At 42.3% G+C, this 27872-nt stretch overlaps 1 protein-coding gene across 2 annotated transcripts in view; it reads left to right on the top strand.

Moving 5' to 3' along the window:
- Positions 1–27872, top strand: part of pde5ab (phosphodiesterase 5A, cGMP-specific, b) — a 125006-nt gene that overhangs the window by 74902 nt on the left and 22232 nt on the right. For both annotated transcript variants that reach the window (XM_055640523.1, XM_055640516.1), the window contains exons 10-16: positions 1188–1363; positions 5673–5732; positions 10947–11093; positions 16969–17094; positions 19668–19762; positions 23743–23830; positions 27765–27865. In XM_055640523.1, coding sequence (XP_055496498.1) covers positions 1188–1363; positions 5673–5732; positions 10947–11093; positions 16969–17094; positions 19668–19762; positions 23743–23830; positions 27765–27865 — 793 coding nt within the window. The remainder of the gene's footprint in view (positions 1–1187; positions 1364–5672; positions 5733–10946; positions 11094–16968; positions 17095–19667; positions 19763–23742; positions 23831–27764; positions 27866–27872) is intronic.

The following is a 27872-nucleotide window of genomic DNA, read 5'->3' as shown; positions in this document are numbered from 1 at the left end:
CCATGCAGTTTTTAAATGCCTTCCATTGCATATCCACGGTCAACCCTTTAAGAATCATTTGCCAGTCTATCTTGGCCAATTCACGTCTCATACCCTCTCAAAGTCACCTTTCTTTATGTTCAGGACCCTTGTTTCTGAATTAACAATGTCACTCTCCATCCTAATGAAGAACTCAACCATATTATGGTCACTCTTGCCCAAGGGGCCACGCATAACAAGGCTGCTAACTAACCCTCATTACTCAATACCCAGTCTAGAATAGCCTGCTCACTCGTTGGTTCCTCTACATGTTGGTTTAGAAAACTATCCCGCATACATTCCAAGAAATCATATTCTTCAGCACCCCTGCCAATTTGATTCACCCAATCAATATGTAGATTGAAGTCACCCATTATAATTGTTTTACCTTTGTTGCACACATTTCTAATTTGCTGTTTGATGCCATCCCCAACTCCACTACTAATGTTAGGTGGCCGGTACACAACTCCCACTAGTGTTTTCTGCCCCTTAGTGTTTCGATATGTCTGATTGCAGTAGTACGTGTTGCCTGGGTTTCAACAACTAAGTTACAGAGATAGGTTGAATAAGTTAGGTCTTTATTCTCTGGAGCACAGAAGGTTAAGGGGGGACTTGATAGAGGTCTTTCAAATGATGAGAGGGATAGACAGCGTTGATGTGGACAAGCTTTTCCCTTTGAGAATAGGGAAGATTTAAACAAGAGGACATGACTTCAGAATTAAGGGACAGAAGTTTAGGGGTAATATGAGGGGGAACTTCTTTACTCAGAGAGTGGTAGCGGTTTGGAATGAGCTTCCAGTGGAAGTGGTGGAGGCAGGTTCATTGGTATCATTTAAAAATAAATTGGATAGGCATATGGATGAGAAGGGAATGGAGGGTTATGGTATGAGTGCAGGCAGGTGGGACTAAGGGGGAAAAAAAAGTTGTTCGGCACGGACTTGGTAGGGCCGAGATGGCCTGTTTCCGTGCTGTAATTGTTACATGGTTATATGGTTATACATCTTAATATGATTATAGTGATGTTGTAAATATTGTTTCTGACATCACTTTAATTCATCCGTGTGTTATTCCAGCCTCTGTATTTCCCATTTTCCAACAACAACATGAACTGAGCCCGTTGTACAACCATTGAAATTATAATATTTATTATCTATAATTGTTCTCTGCAGGTGTCTGCCAGCTAATGAACAAAATGGGTGAAACCCTTGACAAAATCAAGGCCTTCAATAAAAATGATGAACAATTTTTGGAAGCATTTGCCATTTTTTGTGGTCTGGGCATACAGAACACTCAAATGTATGAAGCTGTTGAAGTGGCAATGGCAAAACAGGTTGTGACACTTGAGGTAAGAGGCAAAAAGGAGATTTTAATTTTCATCAATACCTTCTAAACTCACCATTTAGTCCACCTTTATCCATTGAACTGATCTTCCTTTCCCTGGGCAGCATTTAAATTGATCGCTTGTGTAGAAATAGCGGGAGATATATTATTACAATTAATCATCAGCTACTTCAGGCTTCTTGAAGGATATAATCAGACACTGTTACTAATGTCTTTGTAACTGCCCGAACAAAATCTTTGATTCCCTTTCCAGTTCCCCTTCGACAAAACCCATAAAATATTATCTATATTCAGAAGGCTTGAGTGGAGAGACTAGAATTAGTGTTGTGGGGTAGGGTTAATAGAAACATAGAAAATATGTGCCAGAGAAGGACAATCAGCCATTTGAGCCTGCACCGCCATTCAATATGATCATGTCTGATAATCCAACTCAGTATCCTGTACCTGCCTTCTCTCCATGCCCCCTGATCCCTTTAGCCACAAGGGCCACATCTAACTACCTCTTAAATATAGCCAATGAACTGGCCTCAACTACTTTCTGTGGCAGAGAATTCCACAGATTCACCACTCTCTGTGTGAAAATTATTTTTCACTTTTTGGTCCTAAAAGACTTCCCCTTATCCTTAAACTGTGACCCCCTTGTTCTGGACTTCCCCAACATCGGGAACAATCTTCCTGCATCTAGCCTGTCCAACCCCTTAATAATTTTGTAAGTTTCTATAAGATTCCTCCTCAATCTTCTAAATTCTAGCGAGTACAAGCCGAGCCTATCCAGTCTTTCTTCACATAAAAGTCCTGCCATCCCAGGAATCAGTCTGGTGAACCTTCTCTGTACCCCCTCTATGGCAAGAATGTCTTTCCTCAGATTAGGAGACCAAAACTGTACGCAATACTCCAGGTGCGGTCTCACCAAGTAACATCCTTTTGCTATGAAAGCTAACATACCATTCGCTTTATTCACTGCCTGCTGCACCTGCATGCCTACTTTCAATGACTGGTGTACCATGACACCCAGGTCTCATTGCATCTTCCATTTTCCTAATCGGCCACCATTCAGATAATAGTCTACTTTCCAGTTCTTGCCACCAAGTGGATAACCTCACATTTATCCACATTATACTGCATCTGCCATGCATTTGCCAACTCACCCAACCTATCCAAGCCACCTTGCAGCCTCCTAGCATCCTCCTCACAGCTAACACTACCCCCCAGCTATGTGTCATCCGCAAACATGGAGCTGTTGCATTCAATTCCCTCATCCAAATCATTAATATATTTTGTAAATAGCTGGGGTCCTAGCACTGAGCCTTGCGGTACCCCACTAGTCACTGCCTGCCATTCTGAAAAGGCCCCGTTTACGCTTTGCTTCCTGTTTACTAGCCGGGTCTCTATTCACATCAATACTGAACCCCCAATACCGTGTGCTTTACGTTTGCATACTAATCTCTTATGTGGGACCTTGTCGAAAGCCTTCTGAAAGTCCAGATATAACACATCCACTGGTTCTCCCTTATCCACTCCACTAGTTACATCCTCGAAAAATTCTATAAGATTTGTCAGACATGATTTACCTTTCATAAATCCATGCTGACTTTGTCCAATGATTTCACCACTTTCCAACTGTGCATCTATCCCATCTTTAATAACTGACTAGCATTTTCCCCACTACCGATGTTAGACAAACTGGTCTGTAACTCCCCGTTTTCTCTCTCCCTCCCTTTTTAAAAAGTGGGGTTACATTAGCTACCCTCCAATCCTCAGGAACTACTCCAGAATCTAAAGAGTTTTGAAAAATTATCACTAATGCATCCACTATTTCTGGGGCTACTTCCTTAAGCACTCTGGGATGCAGCCTATCTGGCCCTAGGGATTTATCGGCCTTTAATCCATTCAAATTACCAAACACCGCTTCCCGACTAACCTGGATTTCACTCAGTTCCTCCATCTCATTTGACCCCCGGTCCCCTGCTATTTCCGGCAGATTATTTATGTCTTCCTTAGTGAAGACAGAACCAAAGTAGTTATTCAATTGGCCTGCCATGTCCTTGTTCCCCATGATCAATTCATCTGTTTCTGACTGCAAGGGACCTACATTTGTTTTAACTAATCTTTTTCTCTTCACATATCTATAAAAGCTTTTATAAATGCCAGTTTTCTTCCATAATTTATTTTCCCTTTCCTAATTAAACCCTTTGTCCTCCTCTGCTGGACTCCCAGTCCTCCCAGTCCTCTGGTAGGCTGCTTTTTCTGGCTAATTTGTATGCTTCATCTTTTGTTTTGGTACTATCCCTGATTTCTCTTGTTATCCACGAATGCACTACCTTCCCTGATTTATTCTTTTGCCAAACTGGGGTGAACAATTGTTGTAGTTCATCCATGCGGTCTTTAAATGCCTTCCATTGCATATCCACCGTCAACCCTTTAAGAATCAATTGCCTGTCTATCTTGGCCTATTCACGTATCATACTCTCTAAGTTACCTTTCTTTAATTTCAGAACCCTTGTTTCTGAATTAACTATGTCACTCTCCATCCTAATGAAGAACTCAACAATCTTGTGGTCACTATTAATGTCTTATAAAGGGCACTTTCAGCCAACAAACTTCCTTGATCTTGTCCTGGGAAGCGAGGAGTGTCCAATGAAAGGTTGGTGCCAGCTCCCAGCATGTAGAATGTAGCACGTGATCAAAACCTGGACCCCTAAAGATTCGAACTGTGATGCACTAGAGATTGGTGACCTTTACAAGATTACCGATTTAAGGTTCCTGGAATTGGTGATTCCTAGATCCTTTCCTGCTCCCTTTCTAAGGCAGGCATGTGGGGACGTGCGCAAAATAGAGTATGTTTGTTGAAACAAGGAACTGATTTACAAGATTCTGGTTTACAAAACAAGACACAAAGTGCTGGAGTAACTCAGTGGGTCAGGCAGCATCTCTGGAGAACATGGACAGGCAACGTTATGACTTGACTGTCTGAAGAAGGGTCCCGACTTGAAACGTCACCAGTCCATGTTCTCCAGTGTAAGTATGTGCTGGGGATATTCAAACAAGAATTCTACCAACTTTTCTTTATCAGTGGAAGCAGGCCTTGGTAGATGCATTACAATTCATGGCATTTACTTTTGAATATTAATTTAATATGTTTTGGAATGTGTATTTTTACATTGTTCATCCATAACTGATCCTTGAACAGGATGGCTTGCAAGGGCCTGTCAGAAAACAGGTAATGGTTATCAGAGCTTAGTTTCAGAGTCAATCAAGCTAAAAATGCCAGATTTCCTTGTTTGATAGGCTAGTCCTTTTAACAATTACTGTAATTACTTAATTGTAGAAATACCACCTTCCAGATAAAATGTCAGAGCGGTTAAAACTTCATCATCTGATCAGAAATACTTTCACTGCAATTTGAGGGAATTACTGTTACAAGATTCAGTCTTGCTGAATAATATTGGAGTACAAAACCTGGTAAATGATGGCAGAATCACCAACTTATCCAGACAAGTGTTCTGATCACATCACAGTGAAAAGAAGGTAATAACAAAATTACTTTCTCTGATAAAATTTTAATTCCCAATGTGGGCTACGAAAGTGAAGTGTGTCTGATGACAATAGCACATGTCACAAATGGGACCATCTAAGCCCAACTGGTACTTAAGAATTTTGCTGTTCCTAAATCTTGCCACCTATATAATTTTCACTGACCCTCCATAGAAATCAGGTGCATATTTTAAAATGGCAGTTTATTTTTTACTCGCTGTTGATTTAGGAACTGAACAGATCAAGAGAGTGGTTAGAAAGTGGAATAAATGGCATCAATATTTTTTTCATGAACAACCAGAAGACACATGGCTGGATCAGAATATGTTGCACGGTTTAGAGTGGGTGAGAGAAGCCACATGTTGAATATAAGTGTTCATGCAGATCACATTCAATATTTTGTCTCTATTCTGCAAATTCTGTGATATTTTAAGGGCTGGATATTGCTTGACCTGCCTCATGCTTCGTATTTGCCTCAAGCTGGATTTCCGCAGTTGGAGGCCTTGCTGTCTTGACAATCTCGCAAAGAGCAGCATTGGTGAATGGCTACTTAGCCTCAAGCAGAGATCCTGTCTAGGACAATAGTCTCTGCAGCAGCTAATACCGTCAGAAGCCTTTTCCCACTAGATTCCACTAAATTTAGAAAAGGTGGACAGTCATTTAAGTAATTACAAAGTATAAATTAAATTAAATATTTAAATGTAAGTAATTAAAAAATGCTATTGATTGCAGGCATTAGATATTAATGTGTTCAGAACATGTTTCTATGAACTTTTCAGGTACTTTCATATCATGCATCTGCCACTGAAAATGAAACTGAGGAGCTTCAGGTCACAGCGGTAAAAACACTTTTAATTTTACATTTGACATTCTATTATTTTGTATATCTTCAATTTAAAATTTTAATTCTGCATTGGTTGTTACCATATTTGGTAAACCTTTGATGTCCGGGCAGGTAAATTTTACAGAGTTCCAGCAGTATTATTAGTGTCAATACTTTCGCTCTTTCCAAGGTTAAACTAGAGGAAATTGTGAAGCATCCAAGCATGGATATGGGACAAGCAGCCTGTTAATGCATTGGAGAAGGTGAAGTAGCAAGTTAAAGGTTGATGTCATCAGTGTATGTGGAAATGAACTTTAATTCTGTGAATAATATCTTTTGAGGGAAATTCTAGAGAGACCAAAAAAGAGACAGCTGAGAATAGACCCATGAGGTACACAGGGGCGGATCTACTGTGAAACTAATGAAGCTTAAGCTTCAGGGCCCCTAATCATGCTCCCCTCCCATTGGCTCTCTCGGGCAATGCACCTGCGCCGCTCTCCGCGCTCGGCCTCGGCCCCGCCCCCCTGGTTGGGGTTTGGGGATTATAAATTGTGGGAGCGGGAGAGAGCTGGCGATTAGTCGAGGTGCAGATTAAGTGTGAGGTTTAGTTAAATTGAGGTGGGGTTAAGGTGGGAGGTGAGGTGTGAAGTTTATTTGAGGTGTGAGGTTTATTTGAGGAGTGAGGTTTAGTGAGGTACAGTTTAGTCGAGGCGAGGTTTAGTCGAGGCGAGGTTTAAGTGTGAGGAGAAGTTTGGTAGTGAGGTATTGTCGAGGCAAGGGGTTTAATGAGGCGAGGGGATTAGTCGAGGTGTAGGTGAGGGGAAGTGAGCGTAGGTGAGGTGAGGAGAAGTAGGTGTCTGAGCTCGGGAAGGGAGACCAAGGTGCTGCTGAAGGAGACGAGACCACTGCCTTCTGTGGGAGAGAATTCCCCAAATTCACAACTCTAGGCGAAAATGTTTTTTCTCATCTCGGTGATAAGCAAAGAGACATTTCAGGTAACATAATTTTTGTAAAGATTTTTTTAGCTGTATTGAAATATATAAGATTATTAAAGGGCCTGTCGCACTTTCCCGACTCCTTGCTGAGTTGAAAGGACCTTAAAAAAAAATCAAGATTTTTGTGATCTACAAACTCCTCCCAACTATCTTTTTACTCTTGGACTTTTTTGACATGCTGAAAAAAATGTTCCGACTTACCTGATGCCCCGAATACCTACGGCTGGCATAACGAGCCGCTACGATATATCTACGGACTCCTACGTACTCGCTACGGACATTCTCAGAGTTTGAATCAAGGGGAAAATTTGGGAGAATTTGTGAGTAACTCGGGAAAGTGGGACAGGCCCTTAAGGGTTTGGATACGCTAGAGGCAGGAATCATGTTTTCAATGCTGGGAGAGTCCAGAACCTGGGACCATAGCTTAAGAATAAGGGGTAGGCCATTTAGAACGGAGATGAGGAAATACCTTTTCACACAGAGAGTTGTGAATAGACAATAGACAATAGGTGCAGGAGTAGGCCATTCGGCCCTTCGAGCCAGGACCGCCATGCAATGTGATCATGGCTGATCATCCACAATCAGTACCTGAAAATGCAGGAGCTTGCCCCCTGAAACCCCGCCAGCCTGTCGTGGAACAACCCCATTGAAGAAGATAACAGTGGTTACCTAGACCTCGTTGCTGGTTGCGATGGGGCCCCATAACAGTTCAAGCTCCAGGGCCCCAAAAATGTAGGTCCACCACTGGAGGTACACGAGAAGAAGGAATGCATTTATTACCAATTATGTCTGAATTCTAATATTCACATGAAAGAATGTAATCAAGGAAGGGCCTTTCTGAACTATGCAGGGGTTGCATATAAGTGCTGGAGGAACCGAGGATCAGTCAGCATCTGTGGAGGGAATGGACAGGTGACTTTTGGGTCTGGACACTTCTTCAGATGGAGTCGTTTTGGAGGAGAGTGTTGTGATTGACTGTGAAAGGTTTCAGAAAGATTGAAGTGAGCAAGGAAGATCAGGGTCAATGAGGATGTTACTAGTGACTTTGCTTAAAGTTATTTCAGTGCTCTGTAAAGATTACCTATCCTGACAAGTTATCACACAGAAGTAAAGACTGGAGTAGCAAAAATTGTAAGAAATGTAGATAACCATTCTTTAGCATTTACATTATGTTCATAGAGTCATACAGTGTGGAAACAGGCCCTTCAGCCCAACTTGCCCACACTGGCCAACAATGTCCCAGCTACACTATTCCCACCTGCCTGCACTTGGTCCATATCCCTCCACGTATCCAAACCTGTCCATGTACCTGTCTAACTGTCTCTTAAACGATGGGATGGTCCCAGTCTCAACGACCTCCTCTCGCAGCTTATTCCATACACCCACCACCCTTTGAGTGAAAAGGTTACCCCTCGGATTCTTATTAAATCTTTTCCCCTTCACCTTGAACCTATGTCGTCTGGTCCTCGATTCCCCTACTCTGGACAAGAGGCTCCGTGCATCTATCCGATCTTTTCTCTCATGATTTTGTACACCTCAAAAGATCTCCCCTCATCCTCCTGCACTCCATGGAATAGAGACCCAGCCTACTCGACCTCTCCCTATAGCTCACATCCTCTGGTCCTGGCAACCTCCTTGTAAATGTATTTTGAACCCTTACAAGTTTGACAATATCTTTCCTATAACAGTGGGCACAGAACTGAACATAATATTCTAAATGCAATCTCACCAACGTCTTATACAACTGCAACATGACCTCCCAACTTCTATACTCAATACTCTAACTGATGAAGGCCAAAATGCCAAAAGCCTTTTTGACCACCTTATCTACCTGTGACTCGACCTTCAAGGAACCACACACCTGCACTCCTAGATCCCTCTGCTCTACAACACTACCCAGAGGCCTACCATTTACTGTGTAGGTCCTGCCCTTGTTCAGTGTCCCAAAATGCAACACCTCACACTTCTCTGTATTAAAGTTCATCAACGATTCCTCCATCCACCTGGCCAATCAACCCAGATCCTGCTGCATTTATTCACAATCATCTTCACTATGCAAAACCACTCACTTTTGTATCATCAGAAAACTTGCTAATCTTGCCCTGTGTGTTCTCATCCAAATCATTGATATAAATGACAAACAGTAATGGGCCCAGCACTGAACCCTGAGACACACCACTAGTCACATGCCTCCAGTCTGAGAAGCAACCTTCCACCATCACCCTCGATTTTCTTCCATGGAGCCAATTTGCTTTCCATTCAGCTATCTCTCCTTGGATCCCATGCGATCTAACCTTCCAGAGCAGCCTACCATGTGGAGCCTTGTCGAATGCCTTACTGAAGGCCATGTACACAACATCTACAGCTCTGCCCTCATTGACCTTTTTGGACATGTCTTCAAAAAAATCAATCAGATTTTCGAGACACGACCTCCCACACAAAACCTTGCTGACTATCCCTAATCAGACCTTGCCCATCCAAATGCTTGTATAATTTATCCCTCAGAACACTCTCTAGTAACTTTCCAACTACAGATGTTAAGCTCACCGGCCTATAGATCCCAGCATTTTCCCTGCAGCCCTTCCTGAAAAGAGGCACAACATTTGCCGCCCACCAGTCTTCCGGCACCTCTCCTGTATTTAAGGACGACTCGTAAATTCTAACCAGGGCTCCCCCAATTTCCTCACTCGTTTCCCACAATGTCCTTGGATATATCTGATCAGGTCCTGGAGATTTGTCTACCTTCATACACGACAGTACCTTCAGTACTTCTTCGACAGAAACACTGACTGCTCTCAAGCCACTTCCATTGACTGCCCTGAGTTCCTCCGTCCTACTGCCTTTCTCCTCTGTAAATACATAGGAGAAATGCTCATTGAGGACCTTGCCCATCTCCTGTAGCTCTACACAGAGGTGACCACTTTAATTCCTAAGAGGTCCCACTCTCCCTCTAGTTACCCTTTTCCCCCTTATGTATTTATAAACTATTTGGGAACTGTCCTTAATGCTACCCGCCAGAACTGTCTCCTGGCCCCTTTTTGCACTTCAGATCTCCTTTTTCAGTTTACTCCTTAGTTCCTGAAACTCCTCCAGGGATGCATTTGATCCATGCTGACTATACCTGTCCCATGCATCCTATTTGTTTTTGACCAACGCCTCAATTTCCCTCGTTAGCCAAGCTTCTTTACGTTTGCCTCATTTGCCCTTCACGCTAATGGGGACGTACATATCTTCAGCTTTCGTCAGCACACTTTTATAAACATCCCACTTGGCCGATGTTCCTTTCCCCTCAAATAACCTGCTCCAGTCAACTTGAGTGAGACCTTCTCTCATACCCTCAAAGTTGGCCTTACCCCAGTTGAGCATTTTAACACGTGGACCCTCTCCGTCCCTATCCATAACTATCTTAAACCTAATCGAACTGTGGTCACTGGTCCCAAGAGACTCCTCCACAAACACTTCATTAACTTGTTCTTCCCAATTTCCCAATACTGGTTCCAGCGTTGCCCTCTCAAGTGTGGGGGCCTCCACATACTGCTTGAGAAAACTCTCCTGAACACTTTTGAGGAATTGCACCCCATTTAAACCCTACACACTATGATTTTCCCAGTCTATGTTGGGAAAGTTAAAATCCCCTACTACAACAACCTTATTTGACCTGCAGCTGTCTGCAATCTCCCGGAACATTTGTTCTTCTAATTCCCGTTGACTATTTGTGGGTCTGTAGTAAACCCCCAACATGGTGACCATCCCTTGCTTATTCCTCAGTTCCACCCATATAGTCTCACTAGACAAACTGTCCGTAATGTCATCTCTGATCACTGCCGTGACATCCTCCTTAACCACCCTGCTCTTTTTTCCTCACCCCCGTCTCTGCTGAAGCTCCTGTACCCCGGAACATTGAGCTGCCAGTCCTGCCCCTCCCTTAGCCAAGTTTTCAGACATGGCTACAACGTCCCAGTCACTCGTACCTATCCATACCCTAAATTAATCTGCCTCACCCATCAGGTCCCTTGCATTAAAATACGTGCAGTTTAAACCAACCCTCTTTCCTCGCTCTCCGCCTATCACCTGCGTATTCTGTCCACTAACCTTTCCCACACCACCCTCCATACCAACTTCTAGCCTCTCACGTGCCTCTGTCCTGCACGAGATCCCAACCCCCTGCCAGTCTAGTTTAAACCCTCCCATGTAGCATTAGTAAACCTGTAAATGTTGCTTTCATTTTTTTTAAGGTCAAGACGGTTCCTTCTGCTCATTCACTTAAGCTACTTGATTTTAGCTTCAGTGATTTTGAGTTGTCTGAAGTTGAGACAACATTGGCTGCCATCCGGATGTTCACTGACCTGAATTTTGTACAGAATTTCCAGATGAAAAATGAGGTATAACTAATCTGTGTATCCACTCCTAAGCCAAATGATGAATACTATAATTTTAAGTTTTGGCTATAAGCACAAAGGAAGCCTTAATAATTTATTTTGTAAGTGGGATTAAAAAAGAATTTTAACGACAGTAAGAAAACGAAATCATTAAATTTTGAGCAATATATATCTTGTTAATGTAAGAACCAGATTTGATTAGAGAGAGGATGAAACAGCTTTCCATGATATTGAAGCAGAAATTTTGAAGGATGTCTAGTCTAACTTTACTCAAGATCAAACAGGTACAATTTATTGACATGTGCAGCCCTTTCATTCGACCCACTGGGTGGAGAAGTATTAGCTCTGTGCCTGTAATGGTAAATACTCTGATCCTGCACTTCTGTATTCTAAAATGGAGGTTGGGAATTTGACCATGAAAATCAGTGAAACCAAGGGTTCTGCCAATCTTATCAGTTTGGAATTTGCAGTCAGCAGCAAGCCAACCAATATAGAACATGGAACAAAGACCAGTACAGCACAGGAACAGGCCTTTCAGCCCACATTGTCTGTGCCAAACGTGATGCCAAGAAAAAAATAATCTCATCTGCCTCCAAATCTGCTTGAGTTTTCAGCTGGAACCTTGCTGAAACAATCCGGCCCAAGCTACAACTGTCAGGTCCTCTATTACTTGTGCCAGTATTTCAATAGCATCAAATAATGGCAGGAGAAGGTAGTTGGAGAATAGGTCCCAGCCAGAAACTAGTTGACAAACAAAACCTCTGACAGCCCACTAAACCAGTTGGCAAATTTCTGACATTCAGAAGCATTAAATAACTATTCAAATCTGTTAAAAATTATTCAATGTTGAAAATATTGATAAAACAAAAGTATTAAAAAAACACAGATACGTTTAAGTGAAATGAAATTATTTTAATTTACTTTTTAAATAATGCTAATACTTATCTGGGTAGATACCTCCCAGCTATCCTCCTTTCGAAATTAATGGAGAAGAACTCACTGCAGCAGGTTTAATTAATATGTGATGGTATCTAAAAGTTGCTGGCATAGGGAAGTGCTGCTGAAAATTTCCCGAGAAATCCAACTATTATTTGCCACTGAAAAATTAGAACCATATTATATTTTCTGAACCCTACTAGCCTTGCATGAAGCTTTCATTTAATTCCAAATCATCTGAAATGGAACAAAAGGGATTGTGGGATGATGTTTAGTATTGTAGTGAGCCAATGCATTTCTTTTGGTGAATAATCAGAAATAATTATTGAACAACAAAATAATTAATTTACCGTCAGATTTTCAAGGCTCAGCTTCTGATGAGTCATTACACATTTTAAAAAAAAATAGCCATCCTCTTGTAAGGGCTCTTTCAGGGCAAACTGACCTTTAAGCACATATAAAATTGAAAATAATATACAAAAGACCCGAGATATTTTATGCTGATTCAAATCAATGTCAAAATTATGGATTTGTTTTCACTAATGTAAAGAATCAATTGCAATCTTAATTACAACTACCTACTGTAGGTATGAAGGGGAAAAATAAATGCTGTTTACAGTAAGTTGCAGATTAATTACATTCTTTGGCAGTTTTCATCTCCCATCTTTCCCAATATGTAATGGAACGTCGATATAGATAAATTAATAATTATTAAAACGCTTTCACTGTGTGGATGTGTTTTTTTTGCTATTAAATTGGAACTGGTCTAATCCATTCTCTGCTAAGTAAAATCAAAACAGTACATAAATAAAGGGAAATGAATAACTTATCTTACCCACTGTAGCAAATCCTTTCAGCTTGAGACATGCTTTTTCGTCTTGTATTTCACATACACCCTTCATTCCAGAGCCCTGCATGCTGTGTTCCTAATATTTTTTGAGTTTGTAATGAAGATTTGTAGTTTTTCCCCCAAATAATTTCTTCTGGGAATGGAGAAAACATTTGATGCACAGTCTATGATGTCATTAACTGTGCAAATGTATCCGGGTAAACCTCAGCAATGCTGAGACGGTTCATGCCCAAAACTGGGTGGTTCATACCTAGTTTCCAAAATATTGCTCGTCGACTCAGATATACTGCCATGCATTTAAAAACATAGCAAAAATGGGTCCAATCTATAATATTTTTGGTGGGTAAATTCTCTGCCTCCAGAAAATGGGCGTCATGATTGTGTGTGCAAATAATTCACAGCTTTGTAGTCGTATTGCAGAAGTCTATGTGAATAATTTTAAGGGAATCAGTTCAGACACTTAATTACCACTCTCACCTCCCCCTCCCCCTCCCCCTCCCCTCTCCAACCCCACATAATTATTGTTTGAGAAGCTGGAATCTTTTGTAAGAAGTGTAGCTAAGTGATTGAGTTAATGAATCAGTAAACCAAAGACAAGCTCACTTTACCCCACAAGAGCTTTGATTTAAAATTTGGTAAAATAAATAATCTGGAAATAAAAAACTAACTTGTGGTAGAGTGGATAAAAAATTGGCTTGGCCTTAGAAGACTGAGGATAGTGATGAAAGGATGGCTTTCTAACTGGAGATCTGTGACTAGTGGAGTTCTGCAGGGATCAGTGCTGGAACCTCTGTATTTGTGATGCATGTAAATGATTTGGACAAAAAATATATAGGAGGCCGGATTAGTAAATTGGCTGATAACACAAAATTAGCAGAACTGTGGATAGTGAGAAATGTTTTCAAAGGATACAGCAAGATATCGATCACTTAGGAATTTGTGCAGAGAAACGGCAAATTGACTTTAGTCTAGATAATAGTGAGGTTTTGCACTTTGGAAGTTCAGGAGTTAGAAGATTATGTACTTGTAAATGACAGGACACTTAGTGTACTCAGTGTATTAATGTACGGAGAAATCAAGGGATGCAAATTCACAGCTTCATGAAAGTGGCAACACAAGTGGATAGGGTGGTGAAAGAGGCCAATGGTATGCTTATTGAGTTAAAAGTTGACCACACGCATTTAGAATATTTTATGCAGTTCTGGTCGACACATTATAGGAAGGATGTAGAGGGTTTGGACAAGGTGCAGAAGAGGTTTACCTGAATGCTGCCTGATTTAGAGGGTATTGGCTACAAGGGAAGGTTGGACAAACTTGTCTCCATTGTTTTCATGGAGCTTCAGAGGTTGAGGAATGACCTAATAGAAGTGTGTAGAATATGAGAGGCATAAAGAGGATAAATGGTCAGTCCTTTCCCCATGGTGGGAATGCCATAGAAGGGAATGTCAGATAACTTTAAGCTTGGAGGGAGAAAATTTATAGATTTACAAAGCAATTCTTTACCCAGTGTGTTAGCTGCCTAGAATGTGCTACCAATGGAGGTGATGGAATCAGACACAATAGCAATGTGTTGGTATTTTGGACTCGGTGGGCCAAGGGGCCTGTTTCCACGCTGTATTTCTAAACTTAACTAAACTAAACTAAGAACACCAACTTCTTGCTCTTTGCGGCAATCAGAATCAAACAAGGTAGACTGACAGAGAGGACAACTTTGCAGGTTGAAATATAAACTGCTTAAACACAGGGTGCCTAAGGGTGGTACAGCGGTGCAGCCGATGCTTCATAGTTTCAGGGACCCAGGTTCAGTCCTAACCTCAGGTGCTGTCTGTGTGATTTTGCACATTCCCTCACCCCAAAGTTGTGTGGATCAGGACAATGGTACAGCAGTAGAGTTAGTACCCAGTGCCAGAGACCCAGGTTCAATCCTGATTACAGGTGCTGTCTGTGTGGAGTTTGTACGTTCTCCCTGTGACTGCGTGTGTTTTCTCTGGGTGCTCCGGTTTCCTCCCACATTCCAAAGAGTCACAGGTTTGCAGGTTAATTGGCTTTGGTAAATTGTAAATTCACCCTAGTGTGTAGAATAGTGCTAGTGTATGGGGTCGGCACGGGGTGCCTAGTGCCTAGTGTGTAGAATAGTGCTAGTGTATGGGGTCGGTATGGTCGGCACGGACTCGCACGACGGAAGGGTCTGTTTCCGCGCTGTATCACTAAAGTAAAGTCTAAAGTTTCAGAGACATTTAGGCAGTCACATGATCAGGAAAGGAATGGAGGGATATAGATCATGTGCAGACAGATGGGATTAGTTTAATTTGGCATCATGGTTGACACAAACATTAAGGACTGAAGGACGTGATCTAGTGCTGAATTGTTGCATTATCAATGTTCTTGATGTTGATGAAACTACTGATTATCATAAAGTTCTGTCTAATTCACTAATGTTCATCAGGGAGGAACACACTTTTACTTAGCTGGTTCTATGTAAAGCCAGACACAGAATGTGGTTGACAGCCTTCTCAATGGTCTCGTTAGCCCCTCAGTTGTAGCATAACTGCTATTCATCAATTCAGGAAGGCAGCTGATATCTTCTTTTCAAAGACATTAATTTCTTTCTTTGCCTGTGATACCCACATCCCAGGAGGATTAAAGGGAAGAGCTGCCATATGGCAGCTATAACATTTATACGGATGTCTGCCAAGCTCATCTTTCCTGCCGGTGTCTGTCAAGGGACGGTGCAATTTGAGGACTTGGTATGAAAGATGTTCAATGGTAATGAAAGAGTTGGGGCTATTTTATATTTATTTTGATTCAAAGAGAAAGAACAAATCAGGTCATAAATACATTTTTTTGTCAGTATTTAAGCTCAGTATTTTTCAACAGTATATTTCTTTAATTTATCTTTTAATGTTGAAACTTTTTTTAATAAGATATTTTAATATTGGAAAATTTGGCAAAATAATTTTCAGAAAAAACAAAGTGAGTAAGGAATAGAAATCAGTTCAACAGAATTGGAATTACTCGGAGTGTTCACCTTTATAAAGTAAAAATACTACAATAGATTACGGTCACGTAAGCCAGACAAAGAGACATCAGTGGAAATTGAGAGGCAGATCTTGACGTTCACAAGAAAAACAGGTAGATAGCCTTTCAAGACCTTAATGGCTGCACACATTAACATTATTTAGCTCTGCCTCTCCCACATGGTTGATGTGTGTGAGGAAACTCCAGAGACATGTAACCACATCTGATAACCCGTGGGCAATCTTAGCAACAGAGATTGGGGTGTTTGTGGGATGTGTAATGGGAGTGAGCTGAGGTAAGACTGGGGGAAAGGCAGCGAGAAATGGTGGCTGGTACTTACAGTTGGAAGATACCATCATCTTTCATGTGGGTAGTACATCTGTAATAGCCACTTGATCATAGGCAGTTGGCAGAGTCCACGTCTTTTCACTGCTGTATCTCTCAACACCCAAACAAAACAAGGCAGCAACAAATAAATTAATGTTCAATTGTATGACAGGAGCTTGAGTTAATTATGTTACTAATCGTACTATTGCCCTAAAGACCAGATCAAAATGCCCATTATCCTTCTGCATTTAAGTAGTAATTCAGCTCATCAAGTCTAGCCCACCATTCAATCATAGCTGATCTAGCTTTTCCTCTCAACCCCATTCCCCTGCCTATTTCCCACAACCCCAGACACCCTTACTAATCAAAAATCTGTCAAGCTCCACCTTAAAAATATCAATTGACTTGGCCTCCATAGCCTTTTGTGGCAATGAATTCAACAGATTCGCCACCTTCTAACTAAAGAAATTCCTCCTCATTTCCTTTCTAAAGGTACATCCTTTTATTCAGATTTCATGACCTCTGGTCCTAGACTCTCCCACTAGATGAAGCATCCTCTCCACATTCACTTTATCCAGGCCTTTCACTATTCGGTAATCTTCAATTAGGTCCTTCCTTATCCTTCTAAACTCTATTTAAAGAAGAATTGGTGAATGGCAGCCTCATTGGCAGTCTGAGTTGATCCAAGTTGAATATTTTTTCTATAAAGCCACAATTGCATAAATAGTGAATTTTTCCCTCTCACAGGTTCTTTGCCGCTGGATTTTAAGTGTTAAAAAGAATTATCGAAGGCATGTAGCATATCACAATTGGAGGCATGCGTTCAATACGGCTCAATGTATGTTTGCGCTGCTGAAGTCTGGCAGGATTCAGGTTTGTTTCTTCCCGTTTTGTTTTTACATGCTGAAAACTTATTGCTGATTATTATTTGGGCTCAGCTATGCTTCGCCTTGTGTTACACCTAATCTGTAACAGTGAGGGTGTCCAGTCCAAGTTACTAAAATATCACAGATCCAACTGCATGGAAAAAAAAAATAGGATAAATTAGTGCCAGACTTTCCAAAAATGTAAGCAACTATTCTTAAAACCCTTTAACATGCCATATTTGAATCCTTAACTAACAGTGTTTTAGTAAGTACATTTGAGGAAATATAATTAAATTCGAGTGAGGTTAAAAATGTATGTTCTGATACTTTAAACCCTCATTATTACGGACCTCTTTATAATGGATTTTGGTTGTAGTGCACTGACCTACCGACCATCATCACCAGGCCAGACTATCAGCGGCGTGGACTGGAAGCACCCAGCGAGGCGGTGCGGGCTCCAGCCACTTCCACTCCGGGCTGCTGACCTTCACTGCCAGGCCGGGCTGCCAATGGCGGCCCACGTGGCTTTCCTGGCTGCTTCCGGGCGGGACCTACTTTCGCCACCAACGGCCCACATGGCTTCCTTGGTCACTTTCCAGTCACACCTGCTGCTGCCATCACCACCGCTTACCTGCACTCCTACCATCCGCAGACCATGACCAATAACTCCACCGATCCTCGACTCTCTACTGGTCGCCAGCAGGTCGGGATCGTCAACACCTGGATTCTAAGCCCAGTTTCAGATCGAGAGTTTGAAGACGAGTCCCGACCTGAAACGTCATCTATCCATGTTTTCAGACACGCTGCCTGACCTGCTGAGTTACTCCAAAACTTTGTGTTATTTTGGATCTCAAACTTAGTTATAGCATAAAATCGGCTACAACAGACCCTCCATGGTCCGTTATAATGAGGGTTTACTGTACTCCCAGAGCTATTTGTCCCACAATTTGCTCCAAATATGCTCATTTGTAAAATCAAATCAGTACTTCTACATTAAATTATTACCATTAAAATTACCATTTTGGAAATATCCCTTGTCAACCTTAGAGTTTTTTAATCTCTCTGTATGGACTGATTAACACCTTGTACCTTTTGTACCTGTTGACAACTGACCACAGTGTAGTTTAATGTCAATAACAGTAAAACCTGATAAGCTCCATGCAATTACCTCACTAGATTGAAATTCAAAAACATGTGAAGATGGGTTTACTTGTGTTTATTATGGAAAAGAATCATTAATTCTATCATTCAAGATCTAAATTCAGGTTGCAGTGGTGATTCACATTGTGTTAAGGAATGCGTTGCCTCCCATGGCATTAAGGCAGTCAGTCAATATACTGTAGGAAGTGAGGTAGATTTTCAGCTTTGGACCATAAGGTCGACAATGTATAGAACCATGGTACAGCAGGCAGTGAAGAAAGCGAATGGCATGTTGGCCTTTATAACACGAGGAATCGAATATAGGAGCAAAGAGGTCCTTCTGCAGTTGTACAGAGCCTTAGTGAGACTACACAATGGAGTATTGTGTGCAGTTTTGGTCCCCTAATTTGAGGAAGGACATTCTTGCTATTGAGGGAGTGCAGCGTAGGTTTACAAGGTTAATTCCCGGGATGGCGGGACTGTCATATGCTGAGTGAATGGAGCAGTTGGGCTTATACACTCTGGAGTTTAGAACGATGACAGGGGATCTCATTGAAACATATAAGATTGTTAAGGGCTTGGACACACTAGAGGCAGGAAACATGTTCCCGATGTTGGGGGAGTCCAGAACCAGGGGCCACAGTTTAAGAATAAGGAGTAAACCATTTAGAACGGAGACGAGGAAACACTTTTTCTCACAGAGAGTGGTGAGTTTGTGGAATTCTCTGCCTCAGAGGGCAGTATAGACAGGTTCTCTGAATGCTTTCAAGAGAGAGCTAGATAGGACTCTTAAAAATAGCGGAGTCAGGAGATATGGGGAGAAGGCAGGAACGGGGTACTGATTGGGGATGATCACATTGAATGGCGGTGCTAGCTCGCATGGCCAAATGGCCTGCCCCTGCACCCTATTGTCTATTGTCAAACAATTCTGATTGATTATATTATCATATTATCACCCACATAGTCACTACATACATTTATATCCATCAATAGAGTCAAGCATTTTTTCCTGTGTGACACAATGTTTTCAGTGTTTTGAACTTCTTCCTTAATTAAAAACTCATGGAATTGTATTTATTACTGATGCCCATGGAATTCTAAAAGTTAAATCTCAGGTTGAAAGGGACATCGGAACAATGGCTGAAAATATATGAACCAGAGCTTCTAGGTATTGTTCAGTATTCATTTTGATGTCTTAGTCTGTTTCTTGTTTTAATTCCAACTGCAGTTAGTATGGAGTTGCAAACCTTAGCAGGAACAAAACACTGAAAACAGTTCTGATCTGAAACTACATGTTGGATTTTTTTCCGTATTCCAATCAAACTGACAAATATAATTTTGCACATTTCTTTCTCCGCTTGTGAAACTTCCACCTACCCTTAAAAATATTGTATTATCTGGGATTTAATATTGAAAAGTTAAATTGTCTTTTTGTTACAGAACAAGTTAACAGATCTCGAGGTTTTAGCTCTCCTCATAGCAACACTGAGTCATGATCTGGATCACAGGGGAGTGAATAATGCTTTCATAAAGAGGTATTGACATTGCAAATGTTGTGAGTCAAACAATTTCCCAACAGTGACTGGATACTTGTATTGATGCTATTAACACTATACTGCAGTAGTTTGCTATACTGCTTCTGAAAAGCAGGATCTGCAGGTTTGTTATGTACGGTTTGCTTCCAGTTCCTCGTGCTGGTGAGAGCAGGTACAGGTAGATAGGAAATCTGAATGTGTGTCAGAGGAGCTGGTGTGGGAAGCAGGTATTTAGATTCTTAGACCACTGGGATCTGTTTTGGGGGAAGGGTAAATTGTACAAAAAAAGGACGGGTTGCATCTTAACAGGAGAGGGACCAGAATTCTGACAGACAGGTTTGACACTGCTACACACGTGGGTTTAAACTAAATAGTTGGGGGGAGGAGACAAACTGGGGATATAAGGATGGAGTTAAAGGGAAAGAGGATAAGAAAAGTTGAGAAAGACACCAGAATTAACAATAGACAATAGGAACAGGAGTAGGCCATTCAGCCCTTAGCCTAACGGGGCAGAAAGCTCAGGAAGGGATAGAAGAGTATGGCCAAGTGAAATAGGAATCAACGTGAACGGTGAGGGGAGTAATGGATTAAAAGTATTATATGTGAATACATGAAGTATAAGAAATACAGTGGATGAGCTTGAGGATCAGTTAGAAATTGGCAAGTATGATGTTGTGGGAATTACAGAGACATGGCTGCAAGAGGACCAGGATTGGGAACTGAATATTCAAAGGTATACTTCCTATCGAAAAGACAGACAGGTGGGCAGAGGGGGTGGGGTTGCCCTGTTGGTGAGGAATAAAATTAAATGGTGAGGAATAAAATTCAGTCCCTTGCGAGGCTAAAATCAGGTGATGTTCGGTCAGTATGGATAGAACTGAGGAATTGTAAGGGTAAAAAGACCCTAATGGGAATTATCTACAGGCCCCCAAACAGCAGCCTGGATATAGGGTGCAAGTTGAATCAAGAGTTAAAATTGCATTGTCACAAAGGTAATGTTACGGTTATCATGGGAGATTTCAACATGCAGGTAGACTGGGAAAATTAGGTTGGTGCTGGACACCAAGAAAGGGAGTTTGTGGAGGGCCTCCATGATGTACTGCTTGTACTGGAGCCTATCAGGGAGAAGGCAATTCTGGATTTAGTGTTGTGTAATGAACTGGATTTGGTAAGGGAACTGTAAAGTAGCCATTAGGAGGTAGTGACCATAATATGATAAGTTTTAATCTACAATTTGAGAGGGAGATAGGAATTTCAGGTGTCAGTATTAGTTGAAAAGTGGGGACTATGGAGCCATGAGGGGGGAGTTGGCCAAAGTTGACTGGAAAGACACCCTAGTACGGATGACAGTGGAACACCAATGGCAGTTATTTCTGGGAATAGTACAGAAGGTGCAGGATCAGTTCATTTCAAAGAGGAAGAAAGATTCCAAGGGGAGTAAGTGGCGACCATGGCTGACAAGGGAAGTCAGGGACAGTATAAAAATAAAAGATAAGTATAACATAGCAAAGATGAGCGGGAGGCCAGATGATTGGGAAACTTTTAAAGAGCAGCAGAAGGTAACTAAAAAGGCAATATGGGGAGAAATGGTGAAGTACAAAGGTAAACTAGCCAAGAATATAAAAGGAGGATAGTAAAAGCTTCTCTAGGTATGTGGAGGAAAAAATTAGTTTAGACTAAAGTTGGACCCTTGAAGACAGAAACAGGCAAATTTATTATGGGGGACAAAGAAATGGTAGATGAGTTGAACAGGTACTTTGGATCTGTCTTCATTAAGGAAGACACAAACAATCTCCCTGGTGTATTAGAGGCCAGAGGATCTAGGGTGATGGAGGAACTGAAGGAAATTCACATTAGGCAGGAAATGGTGTTGGGTAGACTGATGGGACTGAAGGCTGATAAATCCCCAGGGCTTGATGATCTGCAACCCAGGGTACTTAAGGACGTGGCTCTAGAAATCGTGGACGCATTGGTGATCATTTTCCAATGTTCTATAGACTCAAGGTCAGTTCCTGTGGATTGGAGGGTAGCGGGAGAGAGAAAACAGGGAATTATAGACCAGTTAGCCTGACATCGGTGGTGGGGAAGATGCTGGAATCAATCATAAAAGATGAAATAGCGGCACATTTGGATAGCAGTAACAGGATTGGTCTGAGTCAGCATGGATTTACAAAGGGGAAATCATGCTTGAATAATCTTCTGGAATTTTTTGAGGATGTAACTAGGAAAATGGACAAGGGAGAGCCTGTGGATGTAGTGTACCTGGACTTTCAGAAATCATTTGATAAGGTCCCACATGGGTGATTACTCAGAAAAATTAGAGCACATGGTATTGGGGGTAGGATACTGTCATGGATAGAAAATTGGTTGGCAGACAGGAAACAAAGAGTTGGGATTAACGTGTCCCTTTCAGGGGAGGGATAAGACTTTGCCTTCCATCACAGTGAGGAGGAGACTCACTGTGATGGATGTTTGTGTGAATTGTGTTGGTGTGTGGCTTGGTTCTTTTCTTGTATGGCTGCAGAAACCAAATTTCGTTTGAACCTCATGTGAGGTCCAAATGACAAATAAAAGGTATTGTATTGTATTGTATTGTATTGAATGGCAGGCAGTGACTAGTGAGGTAGCGCAAGGCTCGGTGCTGGGACCTTAGCTATTTACAATATACATCAATGGTTTAGATGAAGGGATTCAAAGTAACATTAGCAAATTTGCTGATGACACAAGCTGGGTGGCAGTGTGAACTGTGAGGAGGATGCTATGAGAATGCAGGGTGACTTGGACATTTTTGATTAGTGGGCAAATGCATGGCAGCTGCAGTTTAATGTGGATAAATGTGAGGTTATCCACTCTGGTGGCAAAAACAGGAAGGCAGATTATTACCTGAATGGTGTCAAGTTGGGAAAAGGGGAAGTACACGAGATCTGTGGGTTCTTGTTCATCAGTCAAAGTCACATAAAGTAAGCATGCAGGTACAGCAGGCAGTGAATAAAGCTGATGGCATGTTGACATTCATAGCAAGAGGAATTGAGTATATGTGCAAAGAGGGACCTTCTGCAGTTGGTCTAATTTGCATCCCCAGTTTTCATTGATTGGCACTCATTAAAGGTCCAAAGGTTCATTTATTGTCACATACACCAATTGGTGTAGTGAAATACAAGTTGCCATTGCAGCACATTAAAAAGAATACAAACATAACAATAGTAAAGACATTTAAACATAAAAACATCCCCCCACAATGGTTCCCACTGTGGGGGAGGACACAAAGTCCAGTCCCCATCCTCATGTCCACCTATAGTCGGGCCTATTGAGGCCTCCCCAGTCGCCGCTACAGGGCCCGACGTTACAGGCCTTTCTCGCCGGGTGATGATGCTTCAACGTCGGGAGAACCCTCTCAGCGGCTTGGGATGCCTGGAACGGCCGCATCCTTATTGGAGACGCGGCTTCCGAAGTTATTAGGATGCCAAGTTTTTTTTCATTCCATTAACTTTAGAATCCATCTCACCAGAAGGACTGCAGGGTTCAATAAGGTAGTTCAGCACAAACTTCTAAGGGGCAATTAGGGATCTTGTTAGAAACATAGAAATAGAAGGGGAGTTGAGTGAGAACAAAGGGGAATATCTGCATCGGGTTGTAAGGCAGGAGGGGTCAAATGGCAAAATGGGCAATGATAGAACAAAAAAGGCTTGAGATAGTGCACAGATGAACATGGGAATCGTTAAGTGAAAATTTGAACTCATTATTAAGCCTGCAAGGCTGTAATGTGCCCGACCAAAAGAGAAACCAAAAGAGAAACCTTTGCCCTTCTAGCCTAGGTATTAACATTTAATTCTAAGCAAAATAAAAGCTACATCAACCATGAAGCGTTACTTGCAGAAGAAACCCAATTTAAATCATTATTTCTTACAGACATTTTCTTTTTGGTAAAGTTTAGCGAAACAAATAACATGAATATCCTCTGTCTGATTGATGCTGTGTAGGAGTGAGCACCCACTGGCTCAGCTTTACTGTCATTCCATGATGGAGCATCACCATTTTGACCAGTGCGTCATGATACTCAACACTCCAGTAAGTGACTGACTCATTGTTTTTGTGTTTCATATTAATGAGTAAAGCTGATATTCTATTACCACGAGGGCTGGGGCTTTGTTTTTGCGCATCTATCCATTAACTTCAATAATTATTTCAGCATTTTTGGGAGATATTGCAAAAGTTATTTTAAAACAACTTTGGGTGAGTGGGCAGATGTATGGCAGATGCAGTATAATGTGGATAAATGTGAGGTTATCCACTTAAGTGGCAAGAATACTATGTGCAATTTTGGTCTCCGAATTTGAGGAAATACATTATTGCTATTGAGGGAGTGCAGTGAAGGTTCACCAGGTTAATTCCCGGGATGGCGGGACTGGCATATGATGAAAGAATGGGCCGACTGAGCTTGCATTCACTGGAAAATTGATGCAGGAAAAATGCTCCCGATGTTGGGAGAGTCTAGAACCAGCGGTCACAGTTTATGAATAATGTGCCTGACCCACAGGCGATTTTTCAGCGGACTGCCAGCGACAGTCAAGTTTCCGGCAGTTGCCTGAAAAACCGGGAATTGGAACAGCGACTATCAGAGTGGGACACACAAACACATGGCAAAGGCGGGGGCTAGGGCAAGCGGGGGGAGCGCTGTCTGAAATTCACACGGTGCAAAGCCAAGGTAATACAGACACACACTGCGATGAACAGGAAGGTTAAGACGGCAAGCACAGTGTTTGGTAAGTCCTTTAAAAGAGGGGGGAAGGGGAGGGGAGGGGGGGGGAGTAGGTGTGGAGACACTTTTAAGAAGCCAGACAACTTTTAATAAGCCAGAGATACAAAGCTGTGAAGTTTGGCGGACATTTAACATTACTGGTCCGTTATCCTTGGTTCTGAAAACTCTGCCTACTTTTTTGTTACCCAATGAGCCAATGAAAATGCCCGGTCAGTAAAGGCGATTAACTAAAACTACCTACGACTACCTTGACGACCCATAACTACATGGCGACCCCACTACAACCGCACCTATGACTACAGGATTATCGATTTTCTCCATGGCGACCAATTTTTGGTCACAGAAAAATTTTCAACATGTAGACCATACTGAGACCGCGATTAGTTCCCAAAATGCGGGAACTCCTCGCGACCATGAAGGAGATGCACCAGAGTGCACCAGCGAACATGTGGCGACCATATGGCGATCATGTGGCAAGCCCAGAGTCTCCTGCACTCACCTAAACAGTAGCCTAAGTGGGACAGGCCCATAAGGGGTAGTCCATTTAGGACTGAGATGAGGAAAAACGTTTTCACCCAGAGAGTTGTGAATCTGTTGAATTCTCTGCCACGGAAGGCAGTGGAGGCCAATTCACTGGATGTCTTCAAGAGGGAGCTGTATTTAGCTGTATTGTTAGGCATCAAGGGATATGGGGAAAAAGCAGGGTACTGATTTTAGATGATCATATTGAATGGTGGTGCTGGCTCGAAGTACCGAATGGCCTACTCCTCACCTATATTTCTATGTTTCTATGCGTTTATTCGTTTGTGTCACCTGTGAAAACCCTACAAAGATTACTTTCACGAGAGAGGTACTCATTAACATCGGACATACAGTACCTCCAAACATAGTTCTGGATTTCTCTCACTCGCTGGATTATTTGGACATACTTGTCGGCGGGGATGTGGCTGCGTTCAAGGTCTTGAGATGGAGGAGAACCCGTGGAAAGTGCTCTGGAGCACTCACCTGACTCTGGCGACGAGGATCACGCACACCACTCCCGAGCACATTCCTGGCAAACGTACGTTCTCTAAATAACAAAGTGGACGGGACTGCAACTCCTACGGCGGACAAACAAGGACTTCTCTCGAGCCGCTGCTCTGTGCTTCACCGAGACCTGGCTGTGCGAGTCAACCCCAGACAGCGCGCTGCAACTGGCTGGCTTCCAACTTCACAGAGCGGACTGCGAAGTGGAGGCAGCGGGGGAATCAAGAGGCGGTGGATTATGCTTCTATACCAACCAGGACTGGTGCAGTGCTGTCAAATTTCTGCTCTCCCAACCTAGAATCCTTCTTTATAAACTGCAAACCCTTTACCTCTCCGAGGGAATTTTATTCTCGCTGGAGTTTACATCTCCCCCACCCCCAAGCCTGCGTACGTGAGGCGCAAACGCAACTAGCTGACCAGGTAATGAGGGTAGAGAGTGACTTCCTGGACTCCATGGTCATTGTTTTGGGACTTTTTAATAAAGCTAACGTCAGCTGTGACCTTCCCAAGTACAGACATCATGTAACCTGCCCCACCAGAGGGGAGCGAACACTTGACCACCGTTACACGTCAATCAAGAACGCATATCGCTCCTGTTCCCCGGGCGGGTCTGGGTCTCTCTGATCATTGTCTAGTTCCACCTTATTCCAACCTACAGGCAGCAACTAAAAGCTGCTAAGCATGTGGTCAGAACAACGAAAAGGTGGACAAGCGAGGGCATTGAGAACCTACAATCCTGCTTTGACTGCACAGATTGGAATGTGTTCAGGGAAGCAACCACAAGCCTCGATGAATATACGGACACTATCATCATATGTCAGCTTTTGTGAGGACAGTTGCATTCCAACTAGGACCCGGACATGATTCAACAACAACAAGCCCGGGTTCACTGCAGAACTCAGACAGCTCCGACTGTCTAAAGAGGAGGCCTACAGGAGCGAGGATGCAGACCTCTACAGGCAGGCCAAGTACAAGCTGAGAAGAGGAATCAGAGCTGCCAAGGAAAGGTACTCTGAGAAGTTGAGGAGCAAGTTCTCAGCTAGTGACTCTTCTTCAGTTTGGAAGGGCTTGCAAGAAATCACCAGCTACAACAGGAAAGGCCCCCGCTTTTTGGACAATCGTCTGCTGACCAACGACCTGAATGAGTTCTACTGCACGTTTGACAAGCAGAAACGTAACCTATACGGCCATTGTAAAGTCTGTCCTCACCTTCTCCATCATGGTTTGGTTTGGGTCATCCACAAAGCACGACATCTGGAGGCTGCAGCGAATCGTCCGATCAGCTGAGAAGGTTATTGACTGCAACCTTCCCTCCATTGATGAACTGTACACTGCAAGGGCCAGGAAGCGAGTGGGTAAGATCATCTCTGACCCCTCTCACCCTGGCCACAAACTCTTTGAATCACTTCCCTCTGGAAGGCGACTCCGGACTTTCAAAGCTGCCACAGCCAGACATAAAAACAGCTTTTTTCCACGAGTAGTAGCTCTACTCAATACCCAAAAATCTGTAGCCTCCTTTTGCTCTGGTATTTTACTTAATTCACATGTTTAATCAATAATGTTTTATTATTAATGTTTAATGTTTTATGTGTCATTCCTAACTGTCACTGTATGTTGTTGCCACTTGCGGGCGGAGCACCAAGGCAAATTCCTTGTATGTGAATACTTGGTCAATAAACTTATTCATTCATTTCTATTATTCATTAATATTGCCAATATCACAAATTATTTTGTGCAGGAAAGAACTGCAGATGCTGGTTTAAATCGAAGATAGACAAAAAATCCTGGAGTAACTCAACAGGACAGGCAGCATCTCTAGAGAGGAATGGGTGGCGTTTTGGGTCGACACCCTTCTTCATACTGATGTCAGGGGATGGCACAGAACAACTTAAAGGAGCACAAGCAATTGGCCAGCATATTTGGTAATTGTTGACATTTGTGGCATATACAATGCACACTTTGCATTTTCTAACAAAGGCTGTTATGGTTGGGCTTTAAATTAATGTCCAATTTCCAACTCTCTGCTAAAACGGAAAAATAGTTAACATTTCAGTTAATTGATCTTGCAATCTGCATCTGAAATGGAACTCTATTTCTTGTACCCAGATGCTGCTTGACCCAATGAATGTTTCAAGCTTTTTTTGTTTTTATTTCACTTTTGCAGCATCTGTGAAATATTGTTTCTGGATCGAATCATTATTTTTTTGTTCCCTCCAGGGAAACCAAATTCTGAGTGGCCTTTCTCTGGATGAATATAAAACTACCCTGAAAATGGTTGAGCAGGCAATTCTTGCCACAGACCTAGCAGTCTACATGAAGTAAGTA

The sequence above is a fragment of the Leucoraja erinacea genome, chromosome 1, assembly GCF_028641065.1.
Source record: "Leucoraja erinacea ecotype New England chromosome 1, Leri_hhj_1, whole genome shotgun sequence".
Classification (NCBI taxonomy): domain Eukaryota; kingdom Metazoa; phylum Chordata; class Chondrichthyes; order Rajiformes; family Rajidae; genus Leucoraja; species Leucoraja erinaceus.
This window is presented reverse-complemented; position numbering and strand designations above follow the sequence as displayed.